At 38.6% G+C, this 23,132-nt stretch overlaps 1 protein-coding gene across 2 annotated transcripts in view; it reads left to right on the forward strand.

Annotated features, from left to right (window-relative positions):
- The window catches only part of LOC135205894 (uncharacterized), a 330,705-nt gene that overhangs the window by 96,870 nt on the left and 210,703 nt on the right, over window positions 1-23,132 (forward strand). For both annotated transcript variants that reach the window (XM_064237117.1, XM_064237116.1), the window contains exon 3: window positions 17,141-17,381. In XM_064237117.1, the coding sequence (XP_064093187.1) occupies window positions 17,141-17,381 (241 nt within the window). The remainder of the gene's footprint in view (window positions 1-17,140; window positions 17,382-23,132) is intronic.

Here is a 23,132-nt window from a genome sequence, read left to right on the forward strand (position 1 = left end):
AGTGTTAGTCAACAAACTACATATCCGTCTGCACATGGGAAGCTGTCAAAAATGTCAAGTAATGTGGCAGGGGAGGGGAGTGGTGTCATATAATGCCATTTTAGTGGGTTTTATGCAATTGCTCTCTCTCTCTCTCTCTCTCTCTCTCTCTCTCTCTCTCTCTCTCTCTCTCTCTCTCTCTCTCTCTCTCTCTCTCTCACTGAGATGAGTTGATTTTTATGGTACATGCATGTAATAAGTTTATTATTAATATTTTCCAATTATGTTAATATAATAGTAATACGTACTCTATCTGTAATTACAAAATACATATGTGAGTATTTTAAAGAAATACAATAATCTTTCCATTTCACTTTTATAAATACTGTAAGGACAATATGACAATCTCTCTCTCTCTCTCTCTCTCTCTCTCTCTCTCCACAAGATATGTATATCATAGTGGTAACTCTTTCTCTCTCTCTCTCTTGGCTGCAAGTGTTAGAAGTACGTATATATCTTGAAAGGTACTAATGTTTAAGATAATTTTGAAATTATAATAATATAAGCTCAAAGACTAATACTGTACAATATGATAATAATTAAGGTAAATTTGATGTAGGATGTTACATAAGGTATACATTTGGTATTTGAAAGTTAAGATGGGCAATTGTAAGCATCTCTCTCTCTCTCTCTCTCTCTCTCTCTCTCTCTCTCTCTCTCTCTCTCTCTCTCTCTCTCTCTCTCTCTCTCTCTCTCTCTCTCTGTGCATAAGAATTGATAGATAGACATATACTAGATACTTGTTCAGCCCTCTCTCTCTCTCTCTCTCTTCTCTAGAAAAGATATATCTATTTATGGGAGGGGAAGTTCCTCGCTGGACGAGTGGTTTTCGCATTCGGCTGCCAATCTAGTGGTCCAAAGTTCGAATCCCTGCTCGGCCAACACGGAATCAGAGGAATTTATTTCTGGTGATAGAAATTCATTTCTTGATATAGTGTGGTTCGGATCCCACAATAAGCTGTAGGTCCCGTTGCTAGGTGACCAATTGGTTCCTAGCCACGTAAAAATATCTAATCCTTCGGGCCAGCCCTAGTAGAGCTGTTAATAATCTCGGTGGTCTGGTAAAACTAAGATATACTTATGGGAGAGGAGGAAGTGTTGCCCATAGAAGTTCATTTAAATCTTTTGATATCGTAAGGAGTTTCTCTCTCTCTCTCTCTCTTATTGGCTGTGTAGGTATATATTTCTAATGGTGAAATGTTTCAGATGGCTGTTATATTAATAATATCAATTCAATGGTATATTTAATGTAGAATGATTCAAGTATACATCTGTTATTTTAACTTTCAAGATAGGCAAATATAAGCATTTTTAGAGGGGAGTTCTAACAATTTGCTGGTTCGAGCTATTCACAGGGGTGTCTGGTACCCATCCCATTGCTTGTAAGGGGGGAACACTGTATGTCTGTCTGTATATATATATATATATATATATATATATATATATATATATTATATATATTATATAATATATATATATGTGTGTGTGTGTGTGTGTGTGTGTGTGTGTGTGTGATTTACAGTAAAAAAGGGATTTTTGTTTTTGACGTAAGGAAAAATCTATTTCTGGGCGATTAGCTCGTGTCGCCAGCGAAATATCCTTTAATCTATTATTTCTAAGGTAAATGTACTAACACATACCAGAGAATAAATAAAATAAAGAAAAGGTCAGTACAACTGACTCGCTCACCCTCCAAGAGGGTGTCGGTATGAACACTATGGCGAGTGAGACCACTACCACGAACCGCTTGCCAATAGAAATCTCCCACTACAAAATCCCCACAAGAGGGGAGCCGACCCACAGAGTGGGCAGCAACTACTACTACTCCATCCCATGCTGCCGACCGCTGCGCCTCTGGTGGCCATCCTTTTCAGTTAGCGCACAGCGTATACACGTGCCCTTTTTTGCTCTGTGTTTTTGTGCCCTTTTTTCTGGATTTATTCGTCATGGAGCGTACAGCCATTGCAGCAGCTAAGTTAAGTACTCAGTGTTTATTGCTATTTGGTTTTTTCCGTCCTTGATTAGGTATTTGCCGTTTTTTAGGTATAATACGAGCTCTAGGTCGGAAGCATGGCAGCATGGTTCTGCCTCGTGGCGGGTTCGTTCTTGGTCTCCCATACCCAGAACCTTCCCTTACTTTATTACGCTCTATTATTAGTTATCCTATTTGTATTAAGGGTACAGCCTACGCGGTTTATGTCATGCATGCATGTCTTTTCACCTTACGTAGGCATCTTCCATCCAGACCCTAGCCACAGCTCTTAGTATCGGCCCCGGCTAGCTTTGAGTGGTAGACTTTCTTTCGGGTTAGTCGTACACTCCTGGATTTTTTCTCCTACTATTTTGTTTTCTTTCTTTACAAGTGATTTGTTTATTTTTGTATTATGTTTATGTTAGTGTAAGGCGTCTGGCTTCACCTAGCCTAGGTTATGGCCCATGGGTCCCATGTGCTACCGCTCTTCAGTTCGGTTGCTTCCCTATAGCATCTCTCTGATCATCGTTGTGTATACTAGGCTTTATTGTTTCATTGTATCGTTGTTACCGCTCCGTGGTCACTACGTGATCACGGAGCAGCCAGACGCCTGTCCAGTCTTCTTCCCTCCTCCCGCTCTTCCATAGAGTCGGGGGGATGGTTGGTCTGCCCACGCTCACTCCGCATACCCGGGCCTGCCTCCCTCTCCCCCCAGGCGGAGGGAGTAGGGGGACGGGACAGACCCAGACTGGACTCGACCTCTCCAGCTTCTCGGTACGGCCGGATGGCTAAGGGGGGGACTGGCCTTCCCCCCTCCGTCGCTACTCCGTCGCTCCGTTGCTAGCGCGAGTCTGTTTGCCCTCTCGCCCTTTCCCACCTTACTGGGGCTCCTTTTCTACCGGAGCTCCGGCATCCACGTGGAAAGGTGCTAGTTCACCCTGCGGGGTGGACTGCGGCATACAGTTGGTCTCTACTAACCACTCCGTCGCGCTGAGATCGCGACACGCTCGCCACGCACCGGACTTAGTCCGGTACGTTCGATATCTATAGGTTTAAGAATTAGTTTTATTAAACTAAAGTAAGTTTATCTTAAGCTACCTTAAACCACCCCCCTCCTTTGCCTGCTCACACCGGATCTCTCCGTGGTTATAACCTATTCAGGCGATAAGGGAGGGGTTATGCCCAAAATTCTTTTGCGCTCCGGCATGCAGCAGAGTTCTTTTAACCTTTAGCCTGTAAGTGATACCTTTTAAGATATTTTATTAAAATAAGAATTATTTATTTTCATGTTTGTAGGAGTGTTTTTCATTATGTTTTGGAAGAAAATTGAAAATAAAACTGGTCGGAAAATGTCTGTAAACTTGGGTAATACAAAAACAACATGGGAAGTTGTGGACCATAGTTACAAAGATTGTGATATGCACTGATAAGCTAGGAGTGACAATGGCCTTTGCCACCAGCTCACTTATTACTGACATCAGCCAAGGATTCCATCCTGATCCTAAGCCCTTGATGAAGTGGGGGCTGAGGGATCCACTGCAAAGAGAGTATGCTTTTTTACACCACTCGCTTTGCCATGGATTCAACTGAACATTAGGACCTTTAACTCATTTACTCCTCGTAATCCTACAAATTCTGGATGAAATTTGGCAAACCTCCCTATGACTTCTGGCATGGATGTGGAATATTCTAAAGAAAGCCCCAGTTACAAAAGTCAGAGTGGTATTCAGACACTAATTCCATTTAATAAACCCAAAAGAAGCAAATATCAGGTTGACCCAACCTTGACTCACTTCGACTCCCTCTTTAGAAGTGGAAGTTGGTCAAAGTTGCTGACCCTAGAAACTGACCAAAGAATATCGGCACTCAAGTTAGAAAAGTATTTATTGAGCAGGCATTCTACGACTTGAATGTTTAAACAGATAAAAAAGTAAGACTGAAGATTCTTTATTGGTAAAAAATACAGATAACATCAATATAAGAATAAAAAAAATTATGTCTATGAAGAGTATGAAGGGTGCCATTGTACTTCCTGAGAATAATAACAAGCCAGTTGAAAACTTGAAAAGAGATACCCAAAGGTACAGGATTGTGAACTAGTATTATGATCTACCAAGTAGACAGATAAACAAACAAAAGTAAAAAATTCCAAAAATAAGATTTGAAGGTCAAATTTTAGACCAAACCTGAGAATTAAGACCTTGTGTCCCAAAACCACTAGTGTCAAAATTGTAGTAAATATGGACATGCAAAAAGATACTGTTGAAATGAACTTGTGTCACATATTGTGGCTCTTGATTAACATGCCACACAATGGAAGTGAAGTGAATCAGTGTATAAACTGTGGGCAAAACCATCATGCAAGGTCCAAAGAATGTATCTACTATATACTATATACAATAGTTAAAAATATTACAAGAAAGATTAGGATGTCTGTAAAAGAAGCTAAACTGGAATTGAAAGAGAGGAATTCAAGATCCATCTAAAAACATTCTTCAGTAACAAGAACCAATAATGAAAAAAAAAAAAAAAGATAATAGCTAGAAGAACAGAACACAGAAAAGTAAATATCAAGGAGAAATTAATGCTTTAGGGGAAAAATGTAAAATTGTAAAAAATCAAGAAACAGGTACAAACAATATGGATAGTATTTTATCAAATTCTTTTTAATTATTAATGCAAATAGCTCAAGAAGATACTACCACAGAAAAGCAGAGGAAAGTTGTAAATAGCTAGAAAATAAAGATAAAAGGAGACTTTTGGAGAGAACATCACCCAAAACAAAGACACCAGGCATTATAAGAGAAACTTCAATTAAAACAGACTAGGATATAAAGAAAGAACTAAAACAAAAACAAACTGAGAATATACCTTTATCTCCTAAAATAATAAAATCTATGGATGCAGATATCTGAAACACTGAAGAAGTGGAAGAGAACCATACCATAGATAACAATGATTATGTGAAAGGAGAAGAGATTACTCAGTTACCAATAATTGGTACTAAAAAAAGAAACAACTATTTCTTGATAACATATGTGGATGTAATGATTGTTTCATTGATTTTGCAATAATAAAAACATAAAGCATGGTTTAACAGTTATAAGAAGTTTTATGAAATAAAAAGCACGTATTTGGGTACTCTTGAAAAAGGATGCATGTGCATCGGACACTTAGTACATATTATTTAGCAGAAACAAATCAATATCATGAGAAAATTATGAAAAAAAATCCACGTAAAAAAAAAAAAATTATAAAAACAACCGCTAAAACTAAATATTTTCAATAGCTATATTATACAATAGAACATGAGTAGTCTACAGACCAGATTACATTTGGGAGATATACAATTACTAAAAGAATATGAACTGATGATATTATGTTAACAACTTGTTAACAAAACAATACCAACAATAGGTAAATATATCTTAGCGTCTACATCTAGAAAAGAAGGAAATTTTAGGAAGAAGGCATATAGTATGTACATAAAATGTTATGAGAAAATAACCGTCCCTCGAAGTGGAGCCACCTTGATCTGGTGAGGGGACTCTTAAACCCTAGGACTTTGCTCCTGGGTTTGAATCCAAGAGTCTCGTATATTATCATTAGTATATTTCTTTGGAAAAATTTTGTGGAATTTTCCACTTTTTGTCAAATCTGACAAATAGGAAAAGATATCATAGCTGGGATTGGGTTTATATCTGAAGCTAAATAGTGGAACCTGTGGTAGGATCATCAACTGTCCAATAATGTTCAGATCTGAGAGATAGCAGGCAGAATTATTCTGCAGAGCTGGACCACGAATGCCAAGGGGGGTCTGGTTCTGTGGATAGGACTCTCGGCATTCTTTCCAATTTGCCCATAATGTGATTAGAATGGAGATGATTGTATTTTTCTAATACTCTCGGTCCTATCAAGAAGGTTTGGCTTACACTTAGGCCATTTTAATCATGTGCCATCCCCTGTGGGGTAGGGTAGGGACACAGACATTTGGGAGATGGTTCTCACTTGTGCCATTAGTGAAGGAATAAACTCCATGAAAGGCTAAGTTTTTCAGGCTTGTTTGTTTTTTATGTTGTAATATTTGTTTAGTAGTTTTAAATCTAAGTACCCCTCCCTTTGATGGTAGCGACTCTGCAGAGTTGACTGCTGAAACCTTCTCTTCCTCTGATAGTCTTTGCTTAGAAAATTCCAAGAAGCATTCCAGTGTAATTACACTCGAACCCTATACTACAGTACAAAGTAAAACAAGGAAAGAAAATATCTTGACCAAACCTTGCCTCACTTCAATTCCTTTTTAGGAGTGGACATTTGGGCAAGGTTCCTGAACTTAGAAGCAGAGAAGAAAATACCAGCATTGAATTAAGAAAACTTCCTGTTGAATCAGCATTCAACTACTGAAATGTCATTCAGACAAATGAAAGACCAGATGTGGTAGATAGAAAGCACAACTAAAAATCAATTGGAAAATTACTTCTGAAAATTTTTGTTAACATAAAGGTACATATAAAAAAACATGACAATATGAACAGGGTACCATAGTACTCCCTGATAATGATAAAGAACCAATAGAAGAAAATATATTGCTGGACTCCCTTTAATTTACAAAATTGCAAAATATTCCAAATAGCCAGTAGACTGAGTAATGGAGAATCACTGCGAATAGGAAAGATAACATATGAAGGCCAAAAATTACCCTTAAAGCTTCAAATCATGGACCAAAGCAGAGAACTGAGACCATATGCTCCAAAACCACTACCCTGCAAAACTGTAGTAAGTATGGACACATGGAAAAATTGCTGTAATTCATCTGTATGTGTGCATTGCAGATCTGACAAACGTACCACACAGTGGAGATCAAAACACAAAGTTCCATGGCAGTCGGAAAAACTAACAAATAATAAATATTAAACACTCAGTAGGGAGAATTAGATCAGTTGTTTAGAAATTTCAGTAAATAAAATAAAACTAAATATTTGAAGGAACTTTACAAAAAAAATTACTATATTGTTATTAGAAATTAATACATTAAAACCTTTATACAACAAAATATCTGCAAAATTCTTAAAGGAAGTAATTCAAGGAAGAATCATAAGGAAGAATTATATATCAGATCTCTTTAATACTCCCATTAGAAAATATGGGAAAAATTTCGCAACATAAATGGTACCCATGTTAAACCTCTTAGTCACGTCATACTAAACGATGGGAAGAGAATACACGATTCAAAAGAAATAAGTAATATTATAGGAAAAAACTTAGTAAATGGAAGAAGTGATGTGGAAATTTAGATGAGCAATTCTGCACAAAGAAAAATAATATAAAACTAACAACAATAAATTTATAAACAAAAGAAGATATGTATTATAATAGAAATTTTAATATGGAAGATTTAGAATATGCTCTCACAAACAGCAGTAAAACTGCTCCAGGAAGTAACACTATTTGTTTTGAGATGATCAGCAGCTGTGCACATTTGGCAAAGTCATACTTATTACATTTTTATCATTTATTTCCTGATGAATGTCGTAAAGCTATAATAATTTGTATCCCCAAACCAGTAAAGGATCCCAGTAACATAGATAATTACGGACCAGTTTCTTGAACAAGCTGCTTATGCACATTGTTAAGAGATGATGGCAAATGCTCGACTTACATGACATTCATGAGAATGAAATTTTTACTTCCACTTGGGTTCGCAATGTAACATCTACATTAGATTTTCTCCAACTTAGGAGACTATGTATGTAGAGGATTTGAACAAAAACATTACTTTAGCTATCTGTTTTAACATTGAAAATCATACGAAGTATGCTGTATTAAAATCTTTACAAAGAAAAAAAAAATCTGTGGACAACTACCTAGGTTTATCCAAAACTTTTTACTAATCCCAGTTTTCAGGTGAGAATTTGTTTTGTCAAGAGCATTTCCACTTGAAAAATGTGTTCCACTGGGAAGTGTCCTTAACCCTCTTACGCCGACTGGACTTATTTTACGTCAACATTTTTTGTCTCTCGTGAAAATTTTTTTTTTAAATTCGCGGAAAAATACTTATAGGCCTACCAGCCTTGTTTTGTTTTGAAGCGTGACCCAAGTGCGCATGCGCGAAATCCCTTCTTCTCGCTCCAGCCAGCATCAGCGGCGCATCGTCCGAGAGCGATCTTTCGTCGGAAGCGTGTTTTTCTGGACTTGTGCGAGACTTTGAGCATTTGTGTTGCTACAGGACATTCATAGAGATGTCTCAACGACGTGTGAACCGCGAAAGGCGCCTTTTACCCGTCGGAAGGGATCGTGTAAGGCGAGTTTTGGACCTGGATGCTGGCGAGGGGCCAAGCACCCAGTATGACCCCGCGCCTCAAGGCCGTTCTGTGCGGCCACGTGTGGATGAAAGTGTTTCAGGAACACAGCGTATGCCTTTGGTTACCCCTAGGAAGCATGTGGGCGTCCTTAGGGGCATTCGTAGGCATTTGGGAGGCCTCCAGCCAAGGGACATAGATGAATATCTTTCGGAGTTTGATCGGGAACATGTCGCAAGTTCTCATTGTGATGGCGGATGGTCATCGAGTGATGAGGACATCAGTCCCGATGAAAGTGAGGACGAATATATGCCCCCAATGTCCGTTCGAGGCTCACATCCCGAAAGTGAGCTCGAATTCAGTGGCTTCAGTGCTTACGAGGGGGAATCTGAGGAGGGGGAGGACGGGGATATGGGGTCTAGTTTTATCGCGGAGGACGATACAGAAAGTGAAGGCCTAAGTGAGGGTGATGGGCCAACGGGGGAGGGTAGAGTGCAATATCGTGCCTGCACCCGCGCACGGGCACGTAGAAGGTTGGCTCGTCGCGCCAGCCAAGGTGAAGGTCGGTCGTCGGAGAGTGACAAGGGGTGGACGGAGGACCCCACCCCTCCTAACATGCACCCCTTCACGGCAACCCCTGGGCTCACTGTACCAGTACCCCTGACTGTTTTGGGGTTCATCCAGCTTTTCCTTATGCGGGAATTGCTGGAATACCTGGTACACGAGACGGTGAACTTACGCTTTTTCCCCCCCCCCCCCCGGTACTGCCGGTATGAACTAAGGACAACCTTGTCTTATTACTGGCGGGGTTGCAACCTCATTGACATGGCGCATTTTTTGGGGCTCCACATTTATTTTGGTATGACACCTGCTTCCGATGTCAGGCAATATTGGAGGAGGAATTATTTTTTATGTATGCCCAATGTGCCTGGCGTTATGTCCCGTGATAATTTCCTGGCGTTGGACAGGTATTTCAACGCCTTCAACCGAAGGGCCATACCCCGGAATAACAGTGATCGCCTCATTTTAGTGCTCCCAGTGTTGGATTATATTCATGATCGGTGTAGAAATCTCGTGATTCCTGGAAAGAACCTGTCTTTGGATGAGGGGATGATGCCTTACAAAGGACGTCTTAGTATAAAAGTGTATAACCCCAAGAAGCAGAAGAAATATTGTGTGAAATTTTTTCTTATTACCGAGGCCAACACTGGATACGTCGTGGACTTTACAGTGTATTCCGGGGTCTTCTCCATGCTGCGTGACACTGTATTCAGTCTTGTGGGACGTTTCCGTAACCAGGGATATCACCTGTTTATGGATAATTATTATAACTCGGTATCCCTGGCCCAGGAACTGTATGAAGCTGGTGTGCACGTCAGTGGTACCCTTCGGTTGGTGCGTGGGGCCCCGAATGTCCTCAAGAGGTTCGCTAGTCATCCGCAACACCTGGCAAGAGGAGAGACAGAGTGGCGGCGGAAGGGCGCTGTCTTCGACATCTGTTGGAAGGGTGTCCGACTCGTCCCCATGATTACGACGAGTCATGAACCCATCCAAGAAGAGATCGTACAGCGGAAGAAGACACGTCGACAGGGCCGAGTTGTGTTTGAGGAGTTTCGTATCGAGCGGCCTACCGTCATTGAGCACTACAACAGGCACATGGGAGGAGTTGATCTCTTTGATCAGCTCATCCAGTATTATCCCTTTGCCAGGAGAACCAGAAGGTGGACCCAGAAGCTCCTCAAATACATCCTTCAGTTGGCCCTCCAAAATGCCTACATACTGTACTGTGGGTACCGCGGTGACAATCTTCCGAGGTTGACCCACTTACAGTTCCTAGAGGAAGCCGGGAATACCCTCATCAACTTCGATCCCGATGAGTGGCCTTCCATAACTGACCCCCTGCCCCGAGCTGCAGATCTGCCCCTAGCGGAAAGGGCAGATAGGAGGGCCAACTTCGGTCGACCTGCCGCCGCCCCTGCTGACAACGCCCCTCTTGCTGCCGGCCCCGCCATCACCGCTTCTCGTCGGGTAGTGGACCCTGTGTGTCGGCTGCAGCCAGGGGATCACATAACTGGAGGCCTTAGAAGGGCCATATGAATGGCAGAAGGAGAGACACCCGGTTCTTCTGTCGTCTCTGCAAAGTTACTCTTTGCAGGATAGGGGACTGTGACCGTAAATACCACACTAAGGTCACGTATTGGAGCGCGCCCCCTAAACCGACAGCGGAGGGCGCACGGGGCCGCCGGGTCCATCAGCAGTAAGGGCGCACGTCTCCCTCCTCCACCTGTACCTCATCATGTCGAGTGGAAAAAAATGCAAGACTTCAATGGAGGAGGGAGAAAACAAGAATAGAACGAAGAGTCAGGATTACGAGTGAGTATTCTGCATTTATTTTATATTTATTTTTATATTTATTACAATTTTTTATATATCCGTATCTATGCATGATAAAATAATAATAAGACATTTCATTGTATGCGAAAAGAGAAGTGTCACCTGCATTCCTTTTATTTATGTATTGGTACCAGAAACGAAAAATGTATTATATATATTTTATATATTTAAAATATATATATATATATATATATATATATATATATATATATATATATATATATATATATATATATATATATCTATATATATTATAAATGTTTTTTTTGGGGTAAGCAAATTACTTAGTCTAGTAATATTCAATCATTTATCTTCACTTTAAAACAAATTGCAAGTCTCTAGAACAATATCTCGATTTATGGTGAATTTTTGAAAAAAAATATTTTATTCCCTCCGCGCGCAGATTCTCGGCCGAAAATCTCCGAAATGCGTAGGTCACATTCTCCTAATATTTGTGCCTTTTCATATTACGCTTTTTTTAGAGTTTTATATATGAAAATGTGCGCAAAATCATGCACAATATAAAAAAAAAATATTTGAAGGTTGTAGCATTTCTCATTTTTGAAATATTTGCATATAAAGTACGATAAATAGGAAAAAAAACTACGATCGGTCAACTTTGACTCAACCGAAATGGTCGAAAAACGCATTTGTAACATAAAAATCTTACAGTCTAGTAATATTCAATCATTTATCTTCACTTTAAAACAAATTGCAAGTCTCTAGAACAATATCTCGATTTATGGTGAATTTTTGAAAAAAATTATTTTATTCCCTCCGCGCGCCGATTCTCGGCAGCGAATCTCCGAAATGCATAGGTCACATTCTCCTAATATTTGTGCCTTTTCATATTATATGCTTTTTTTTAGAGTTTTATATATGAAAATGTGCACAAAAACATGCAAAATATAACAAAAAATATTTAAAGGTTGTAGCATTTCTCATTTTTGAAATATTTGCATATAAAGTAGGAAAAAAACTACGATCGGTCAACTTTGACTCAACCGAAATGGTCGAAAAACGCATTTGTAACATTAAAATCTTACAGTCTAGTAATATTCAATAATTTATCTTCACTTTAAAACAAATTGCAAGTCTCTAGAACAATATCTCGATTTATGGTGAATTTTTGAAAAAAATTATTTTATTCCCTCCGCGCGCCGATTCTCGGCTGAAAATCTCCGAAATGCGTAGGTCACATTCTCCTAATATTTGTGCCTTTTCATATTACGCTTTTTTTTTAGAGTTTTATATATGAAAATGTGCGCAAAAACATGCACAATATAACAAAAAATATTTGAAGGTTGTAGCATTTCTAATTTCTTTTATATTTGCATATAAAAAAAATAAAAAATAAAAAATCGACATTTGGTCAACTTTAACTCGTCCGAAGTGGTCGAAAACTGCATTTGTAAGCTAAGCCTCTAACAGTATCGTAATATTCCACCATTTACCTTCATCTTGAAACAAATTGCAAGTCTCTATAACAATATTTCGATTTATGGTGAATTTAAAAAAAATATATTTTTTTACGTCCGCGCGCTACGAATTCATGCATCATTTTGTGATCATATTTTCTCTGTGTTGCTTTTATCGTTTTACAATGTGTTATATACCAAAATTATTGCAATTTAGTGTACATTACAACGAAAAAACAGTAACTTGTTACCTTTAACTGTTTTGCGCACAGCGCGATTTGAATACAATTATATAAGAAATTTCGTTTTTGCGCTATCATATATCGCATTATTTATATATGATAATGATAATTTTTTTCATTTCTGATGGTTGCATACTAAACTTCAAGCAATGACAAAAAAAGGAGCCAAAAATGAACTCTTAATCTTGAAAACTAAGTGCGCTGTGATTTTTTGAAAAAAATATTTTTTCCGCTTCCGCGCTCACTCCAAAACCCCTCCGGCATACAGGAGTCAATTTTTATTTTACCGCTCCGGCGTAAGAGGGTTAATGGGATACTGTTTACCTTGATGATGATATCAGTAATAATTTACCTATTGGAATTGAAAGTAACCTGTATGTGGATGATTTTGTCCATATATTATTCAGCACCTCATCTGTAGGCTTTAATTAGCCATACAGAAGATGCAAGCAGTCGTGTTGTATAAAAAATAAAAGGTGGATGAAAGTTGAAGAAATAGATTTAAAAATCAGAAGTCATAGTATACCAATTGGCCAAACTAGAAAAGCTTTGGGAATAGTATTTGATACTTGTATAAACCAGACAACCCATTTAATATACATGAAATCAAGTTGTAAAAAGATCATTAACTCTAATTAGAAAATTATCAACTCAACTTGGGGAGCCGTTAGACGAACCTGAACATAATTGTATAAAGCAACAGTACTGTCTGTCTATCACTGATTACATTAATGAAATATACGGCTCAGCATCAGATGCTGCGCCGAAAATGTTAGACCCATGCAGTTTATAATGAGGGACTTAGAATATGTTCAGGAGCCTTTAGATCATTGCCAACCTCATCTTTACAGTTGAATGTTGGGAATTACGCCTCTTACCACAAAGTACTAATAATAATGAAGAATGCTCTGAGAATTCAGACAAGTGATTCTCCAGCAAAAAAGTAATTTTAATTGTGAAGACCCTGAAAATAACAAAACAATCAGAGAAGGAGACATGCGCGAGTAATTCCTACACATCCCCGTATAGGTCGTACTCTTCTGACACATGGACACTTAAATGAGCAACCCACATGACCTGCCTCCCAAATGCTCAGAGTGCAAGGTGATAATACCTGTCAGACATTTGTTGGGTGTGTCCAAAATATGACAAGCAGACTCAACTTTTGGAAATAAATCAATTAAGGAAATTTTGTAAGAATCTTTTTACATCTTCAGTCATTCCGCTTTTTATGTTTATGTGGAACTTTGATTTAATTCATCAAATATAAAAATAAGCAAATAATAACAGCACGAAAACCCTTGTGGCATTTGTCGAATTAAAAAAACTTAAAATATAATTTCTCTAATTCTGAATTCTAATATACCTCTAGTGTGTATTTAAGCATTAGTCAATGTACTATATGGTATTATGTGTATGTATTCAAGTATGAAAGCATGTGTCTATATGTGTTTTTAAGTTCATTTTAATTTGTTCATCATCATACTAAATGGCCTATATGGTCCCAGTGCTAATCTTTGAGGGGTATAATAATTTGAAAAATATAGAAATATGATGGATCCATCCCATGTAGTGGTTAAGGAAAATGAAGCAGTTGATGAAGGAGGTAGAGAAGCAGCACATATGATAAGATCAGATACATATATCTTTATTAATGATTTTATGTACAGGTAAAAATAGATATAGTAATAAATGAATGGCAAAATAAATGAAATGAAGAACCTAAAAATGATAAGTTGAAGCAAATAAAACTGTGTGTTAGAAAATGGAGTAGATCATACCAGAGAGAGAGAGAGAGAGACAAACGCCAAGTCATTTTTTGACGTCTTCAAACAGGCCTTACTTGCTTGACACATGAACACTTCATGTGCGGCCCACGTGACCCATATCCCAAATGCAAAGTGATCATAACAGGTATGTGTTATGTGAATGTCCAAAATATAAGCAACATTGGTTTTCAACTTTTGGTAATACTGTAGGTCGATTTGTGAAATTTTCAGAGTATACAACATTTTCAATTGTCCCAATTTTAATATTCATGAGGAACTGTAAATTAATTGATATGATATAAAAATAATTTATGAAAATAGTAAAGCCCACGAGGCATCTAATAAATAAACAAATCCATGTTTTAAAAATCTTAACTAATTCAGATTTTCATCGTTACATTATTTAGTTTTATTGTGTGGATGGAAACGTGAGTAAAAGTATTTAATGTGTATGTATTCCAGTGTAGGAGCATATGTTGATTTGCATATTTATTTTAAAGTTCATTCTTCATTAATCAGCCTAGTGGTCTGGTTACACTTTTTCATATAATAACAAACTTGCATATTTCCAACATTCCAAATAACCCTTTGCCATTTCAACTTGCTGTCTTCGTTGCTATGCTTAACTTCTATGCCAACACAAAAATCACACCAGTCACTGCACCAGTTAACTTAGCTGCAGCAAAAAATTTTAATGTTACACAATGAGTAAAAAGATGGCATTATAATGGTGTTATTAAAACACTTAATTCAAAGATGCTCATAATCACATGTTGCAATAAAATGGAAAAGTAAATCCACATTAGTATGTCTGTTTGATTTTGTTATTTAATATGTAAAGCAGAAAGCTTTCGATGACCTTTACAGTCCTCCTTGTCAAGGAGGACCGTGCAGGTCATCAAATCTTTCTGTTTTATATCTATATAAGTGAAAATGTAAATGTTCGTTTGTTCTAAATCTTAAATCTGAAAGTTCTTCACCAATTGCTTTTAAATCTTGACACATTGCATTTGAATACGTATGTATTTATAATGGGTTTCATCCTAACTTAGCTACTTTACAAATTTATATTACATAATTTCTGCATATGACTTATCATTTGGAAAAGAATAATACAATTAGGTATCATTTGGAAAAGAATGATACTATAGGGTAAACATCAGTGACATTAAAGAGGGTGGACTTTGAGAAGGGGGTTGACCAAAGGAGAATGAGAGGGAAAAGGAAGTGAGAGTAGACAGGGTGTTAGGGAAAAGAAAGAGGTAAAAGGACAGGGAGTGTTAGAGAGAGAGAGATGAGCAGGTGTTTGGGAGGAGAGAGAGTTGTTATTAGTGAGAGGAAAGAGGAAAAGAGACTGATTGTTGGAGAGAGTAGGAGAAAGGAGCGAGAGGGAAAGGAAGAGAGAGAGTAGAGGGAGTGTTAGGTAGGAGAAAAAGGGAAAAAATGAGTGAGAGAGAGAGAGAGACAGAGACAGAGAAGAGCAGTTGTTTGAGAGAGAGAGAGAGAGAGAGAGAGTTGGTATTAGTGAGAAGAAAGATTGAAAGAGACAGTGATGGTTGGGGAGAGTAAGAGAAAGAAGCTTTTTGTTTTCTATCTTTTCCATTTAACCAGACTGAGCCACAGCAATGCTTGGCCGGGTACAGCTAGTTTTAAATGACAAAATCAAAGACATACTATTGTGGATTTACTTTCCCAAAACACTTAATAATAGTTAAAACTAAGAAATACATAAGCCAAAACAAGATTTTTGTTAAAAATATAGAATTTATTCACAAACTGATTGTAAGTTCTAGATGACGCTTGAGTTGACACTACTTAATTTGGGCGCCTCAGTGGCGTGTCAGTTTGGTCTAGGCCTGCCACCTCATTGGCTGCGAGTTCAATTTTCGAGCATTCCACTTAAGGGTCAGATATTTATTTCTGGTGATAGAGGTCACGTAAAGCTGTTGGTCCCGTTACTGAATAACCACTGGTTCCATGCAACGTAAAAACACCATACAAACAAACAAACAGATCAACTACTTAATTGGGTGGGTGGGGGTCGTAGAAAGAATTTCATTCCCAGCTAACACTAAAATAATTTCCACTTAATTGAAGTACAATCTTCAGCTTGGATATAGTGAACAGATGGAATCAGCTGGCAGAGAGAGAAGTTATAGGAAATAGTGATCAATAATTAAATGGGAGTGAATAGAAATAGCACTGTAAACACCAGATTATACATAAAGGTAGGAACAATGAATGGAGAAGCTTATGATAAGTCAGTCACTTGTTTTTTTTAAGCTATCTGGAATCATCTTCAGTAAAGTTTTATTGTTTCGTGATGTATTGAAATTGCACATTTTATTAGTATTCTATTCCATAATTTTGTTATTTTTTCATTTACTCAAAATTTTTACAAAATTTTAAAACTTTACTAGTGTTAGTATAAAATACCTTGTAATTATTATACTAGTCACCCTTTAGATTAATATCTTGAAGTGTGTAAATAGGAAGTATATGTTAGCGCTTATTTGTCATTAAGAATAGTTTTGATGGTTTGGTAAAGATTATCTCAGTCAGTCAGTTTCTTTATATTATAGGAAGCAGTGCTACTATAGCCTCTGCTGTGGGAGGTTATTTCACTGGTTTTAAGCGTTGATGAGTAATACGCATTTTTGTGACTCATCTCAATGTTGATCTTCAGTAAAATTTTCATTCAAATATTTCATTCTTATGCCCATGGGAGTGAATTTTGTGTGAAACTTTATTAAATGTTTTTTGTGGTTTATCTGTTCATTAATTTCAACTTGCAATGTTTCAAGTATCATTAGTATAACTTGTTTTGACTTGTGTGTGCTGTTAATGTTTTCTTATTTGGGGCGGGGGGTGGGTGGCCTGGGCAGTTTACGCATTAACTTTTTCTGTGAATTAGTATTTTAGCAGATTAGATGTCATTGTCTTGCATGTTAGGCAGTTCGTTCATTATAATGGGTAGTAAAATAAGGGTGTCTCTCACTATTTGTTTCAGAAACGTGGCAACGATACATTGACATCAAGAGGGGCCAATAAGAAGATTCGATGTGATCCCAAGAATATTTTTCACATTTCTGAATTGTCAGAGAAATCATCAACAAGGAGGAACATGGTCCAGAGAAAATGCCGCACATCAAGAGTTGAACAAGCACTCTGTCGTAATGTGGGGGGAGAAAGTAGAGATGGAAATTCATATGCAACACAGCACCATATGGAGTGGTTTTTACAATTACTAGGTAAATAAACAGTTGCAATGCTTCTTTACATGTTTTAGATTTCCGAAAAAGACAATGGTAGAGGGAAATTATTGATGTATTTTTAAGCAGCTGTTTGTCTTGTTACTCCCCCTGGACTTGGGACCACCTTGACATGATGAGGGGCTCTCGAACCCCAGGAGTTCCTGGGTTCAAATTCAAGAGTCCCATACATCGTTAGATATTTATTTGGATTAATTTTTGGGAAATTGTACACTTTTGCTCAAATTCATTGGACCTGATAAATAGGAAAAGATATCATAGCTCGGAATGGGTTTATATCCAAAGGTAAATAGTGGGAACTGTAGCAGGACCATCAACTGCCTGATAATGTTCGGACCTGAGAGATATCAGATGGTAGCTCAAGAGCGGAACTATTCTTCAGGGCTGGACCACAGATTACAGGGGGATCAGGTTCTGTGGATAGGACTTTTGGCATTCTATCCAGTTTGCCCATAACATGGTTATGGTAGGTATGATTGTATTCTTGAAATACTCTCAGTCACAGCAATGGGTTTTGGCATACACTTGGGCCACTCTAATTATGTTGTGCCATCTCCTGTGGGGTTGGGTAGGGATGCGGGCATTTGGGAGTCTGATCTCACTTGTGCCATTGGTGGAAGAATAAACTCCATGAAAGGCTGATGATATCTTTTTAAGATTTGCAGGTTTATTTATTTTTGTTAGTACTCTTGGGACCTTTGATGGTAGCAACTTGGTACAGTTGACAATGACAACACTGGAGCCTCCTCTGACAACTTTTCTTCAGAAAAATAAAAAAACAAATCCTAATGTTATCACACTGGAACCTTATACTCCAGAACAAAAAAAACCCAAAAAGGTAAATATCGTCTTGACTCAACCTTGACCCACTTCGACTCCCTCTTTGGGAGTGGAAGTTGGTCAAGGTTTCTAACCTTAGAAACAGAACAGAAATTTCAGTTCTGAAGTTAGAAAACGACCTATTAAACAGACATTCAACGACAGAAATGTCTTTTAGACCAATGAAAGATGTGGTTTCTAGAAGCCAAGTGATGGGTCAGTCTGAGGACTATATTTTTCTAACAACAGTAGATAAATGTAAAAATGAAAAAAAACATGACACTATAATTAACATTCATGGTACTATTGTCCCTCCTTAGAAGAATCTGGAGGATGTGTACCTAATGAATTTGATAAATATCTAAATATTACCTTTGAGGATAAAGTTATGAAAATTTTGAAGTAGTACATAGGGATATTGTAAAATGCTGTGGGAGGGAACCTAAGATATTGCCACATGGTAGAAATAAACTTTTGGTAGACACCAGATCTTTAGAAGAAAGTGAGAAATTGAAATTTCTTGAGTTTACTGGGTGGAGTTCAGAGTGAATGTAAACCACATGATACCTTCAATCATACCGAAGGAATTATATATGCTCCTCATCTTACTATTCATCCTGAATAGGAACTGGAATATGAACTTGAAGATCAGGGGGTATTGAAGGTGGAAAGACTAAAAAAGAACGTAAATGGGGCATGTGTCTTATGCCACAGTCATTATTAACTTACAATTCATCTAAATTACCAAATTTTGTTTAAGAAACATTGTACAGATATAAAGTGAAATGGTATGTGCCGAGACCCAAGAGGTGTTTTTACTGTCAGGAATATGGGCATATAATTGGATCCTGTCAATCCAAGTTGCAAGGAAACCCTGCAATTTGTATAAATTGTGGAGAAGTTGAGCATGGTGATTGCCATGCTGAACCAAAATGCATTCATTGTGGGGAAGCACACCAGTCATCCTCGAACTCATGTGATGTTTTCCTTTTTGAAAAAGAAGTACAATATACTAGAGTCCTTGAGAAAGTTACTTTTACAGAAGCCAGAAGAATAGTACAGGCAGTCCCTGGGTTATGATGGGGGTTCTGTTCTTGAGACGCGTTGTAAGTAGAAAATCGTCGTAAGCCGGAACATTGTCAAAAATCCTAAGAAAACCTTTCTTTTAATGGTCTGGGTGCATTAAAAACTATGTAAACTGCATTCTTATTGCATTTTTCATCAAAATAACCTTCAATTATTGATTATTTTGCATTTTTTATGTCATATTTCTTCTGCCAGATGAGCATTGTTGGCGTTGTAATCCTGGAAATAATTTCTGATGAATATAATTGAAAAGCGCCTTAACTCGGAACGTCGTAAGCCGAACCCATCGTAACCCAGGGACTGCCTGTGCTGAACAAATATATAAGACCAGGGTGTCTTTTGCAAGTGTTGCTGCAAATAGACAACAAATGAGGAGGAAAGTTAATTCGAATACTGCTTCAAATTTATTTAGAACAGGTGGAAAAATTAAAAAATCCAATGTAACAGAAAGTAGCAGCAAAAACAACTTGGGTAAACCTCAAATTAGAATGTCTACGACTGCAACATCATCCTTGGTTGATGTGCGAAACTCTTTGGAAATAGTATCAGCTTTGGCTGGTGCACTGGCCTCTTCAACAACACAGCAAACAAACAACACCCAAGGACCACAACCCCACAACTTAATAACACAACAAACAAGGAACACGGCCACAACAAAAGACCACTGTACAAACAATCACTAACAACAACAAAAATCAACGGCATAACAAGCCAACACATACACCCACTAATAACACCAAGAAATCACAACAGCTCACCAACAACAACCCTCAACCATAACAACCACAACAACTACAAAACTCACAAGCACAAAAAATCTAACCAGTACAGGCACCACAGCTCCAAATCAATTAACATCAAACATAATAACAACCAACAACAAATCAACAACACACTACTTATATGAATTTCAGTACCTTCAACACTCTTCACAGACTACTGCCAACACTACTGACTATCACAGCTTCTGACTAAAGACCGCCTCCAAAACACAGCAGACATTCCAGAACTCACCAACAGCCAATTCAATCACTATCCATACAGCTATTACACCCTCTCTCTCTCTCTCTCTCTCTCTCTCTCTCTCTCTCTCTCTCTTCCTCGTCTCTCCCGTCTCGCTCTCTCTCTCTCTCTCTCTCTCTCTCTCTCTCTCTCTCTCTCTCTCTCTCTCTCTCTCTCCTCTGTTACATTTAACAACCTCTCCTTACACTCACAACACCCACAGTAAATAGCCTTCCGCAACACCCACAGATGCTTGTACATAGGCCCTTTGGATCTTGTTTGAGGGCCCTCACTCATTTACACCACCATCCACTTCTCCCAGACCACTTCCAGTCAGACTCCCTTTACCATCTCCCTCACTACTCTCCTCCCAAATCCCACTCACTATCTCATCTACCCCTTCTAACTCTTGTCCGAATATCTCTCGTAACTCTGCCACCAAATCACTTACCTCATTTACACTCCTGCCAAACTCCTGAAGAGACTCATTCATACTGCCAACCACATCCTTACCACCTGATTCCCTTCTTGGTGAAACCACTAAACCCTGACAATTCAAACCCACACACGCTATATGTATTATTCCTCCCCTCAAAGTCATCCGCATTACATGCCTTATCCACCATTTTTACCCTAACACTAACCCTTCTATCATGCAGCTCACGTTTCTCCCTTTCATTCCCTTTCCTTACCTTCTGCTTTCTTCCATACTCAACCAACACCAACTGCCGATCTTCCAAACCCATTTGCTCACTGACACTTGGCTCACATTTATTCCCCCTCAACCACTCACTCATCGCATTCTCTTGAACATACTGCGGTACTTCCCTCCACTTACAGAGCTGGTTATGGTGTGCCCTAACCTCATCCACACCCCCTTCTAATCGCAGTTTCCCAACACATAACTCAATTCACTCTGTCCCACTTCCAAAATCTCAAAAGGCCCTTCATATTTCTCCCTTACCTTATTCACACCTTATTCACATTCATTCTCCCCATCTCAACCAGCTCTTTCAACACCTAATCTCCAATCCTAAAACTTTCAAACCTTTCACTCGCTTTCTTCCAAAAGTCTTGATCACTCTCTGACGAGCCCAACTGCGGCCTAACAATCCTTTCAAAATTCAACTCATACTTACAAGGAGACATACCTATACTCTTCTGCAGTGTGGAGTTATATACCCACACTGCACGTCCTACATACGTATCCCAGTCATTGTCGCCTTTACTCATCATTCGCTAAATCTCGGTCATTGTTCTAACAGTCCTTTCTGCCAAACCATTATACTGGGCATATTCAGAGTAGTATGCATTCCTTCAACATTTCTTGAAATTCTCACCCCACAACTTAGGCCAATTATCACTCAACAGTTTTGCCGGCTTACACACATGCATAGGCAACATCACTTGCCCCACCATCTGCGCAACAGTTTCACTCCTCTTATCTTTGATGGGAACCGCATAGGGAAATTTACTCATGTGATCCACCATCACAATCATTCCCACATGCCCCTCACAGTCTTTGGCAATGAAACACAATCAATCACGTATTTCAAATGGCTCTCATCTGCAATCGCAACACAGGCGGACTTGCATGCACACACTGATACTTTCCCCTCAGACAGTCTTCACACGTAACAGCCACATCCACACAAATCTTATTCAACCCAGGCACTTACAATCTCTCCCTCATGAACTCCCACAACTTATTCATGCACCAATAAACACATACTCAATGCTGACTTAACAGAAAAAACTGGTACATAATCTTCCCTGTCATACAACCCTTCCTGATGCAAAAGGTACACTATGTTTTTACAAACTACAAACCATTTAGCAACCCTCTTATACACATCCAACTCACGCGGCCAATCTTCCACACGTACTCCCCCCAAAACACACTGCCACAACATACTTATCTCCAAGCATTTATCTTGCATTTCCTCAATCTCCTCCTCACTCAACAATTCATTCTCACTTCTAGCAATATCAATCACCCCCACAAAGTTTGCTACAAATTACCATCCTGAATCCTAGCTATTGTGCTACCCCCCCTTACCAAGAATCCCATTTCCTATATCTATGCTTACATCATGCATCCTCAAAAAATCCATCCCTATCAAAAAGCAAGCTGACATATCATTTTCTCTCATGATTATAAAGTTATATACAACTTCCAAATCTCCTAACCTAACCTTTAACTGCACCTCTTCCCACACTAAAGCACTTCCTTGTCCCAACCCTTGTATCCACACACTTGTACACCGCCTTTCACTTCCCTATCTCATCTCTCCAGTTCACTCACCACTGACCCACTCACCAAGGAAGCTTGTCCCCCCGTATCAACCAAACCACAGTATTCACTATCATTTATTCTGACCATCGCCACCATTTCCCCTCGTGTCCCATGCACACACTCATTCACTGCCACGTCCACCTGGTTATCCACATCACAGTCATCCTCACCACATTCATCCTCAGCTACCTCCCCAGCTACTCCTAATTCAAAACCCCTTCATAGTCCTCTTTCCTAACCAACCAATCAACTGTTTTCCGTGCACTGAATCCTCAAAACCTCATGCTCACTACCTGTATTTATCCTCCCTCAATACTCGACCGGTCTGTCCCATCCAAAATACAAAAACATCTTTATTCCAAACAACTCAGCTACTGCTAACAGTAATTTATGCAACATTTCCTCTTCCCCACCTTGTTCCTCCGTATATGTCACTCGCAACTCATTTGCACTACCAGGTACCTCTTCAACCAGACCTCTCCCCTCCAAGTCTTTCAATGCCAAAAACAAACATTCACACACTCTGC

The sequence above is a fragment of the Macrobrachium nipponense genome, chromosome 11, assembly GCF_015104395.2.
Source record: "Macrobrachium nipponense isolate FS-2020 chromosome 11, ASM1510439v2, whole genome shotgun sequence".
In the NCBI taxonomy this organism is placed as follows: domain Eukaryota; kingdom Metazoa; phylum Arthropoda; class Malacostraca; order Decapoda; family Palaemonidae; genus Macrobrachium; species Macrobrachium nipponense.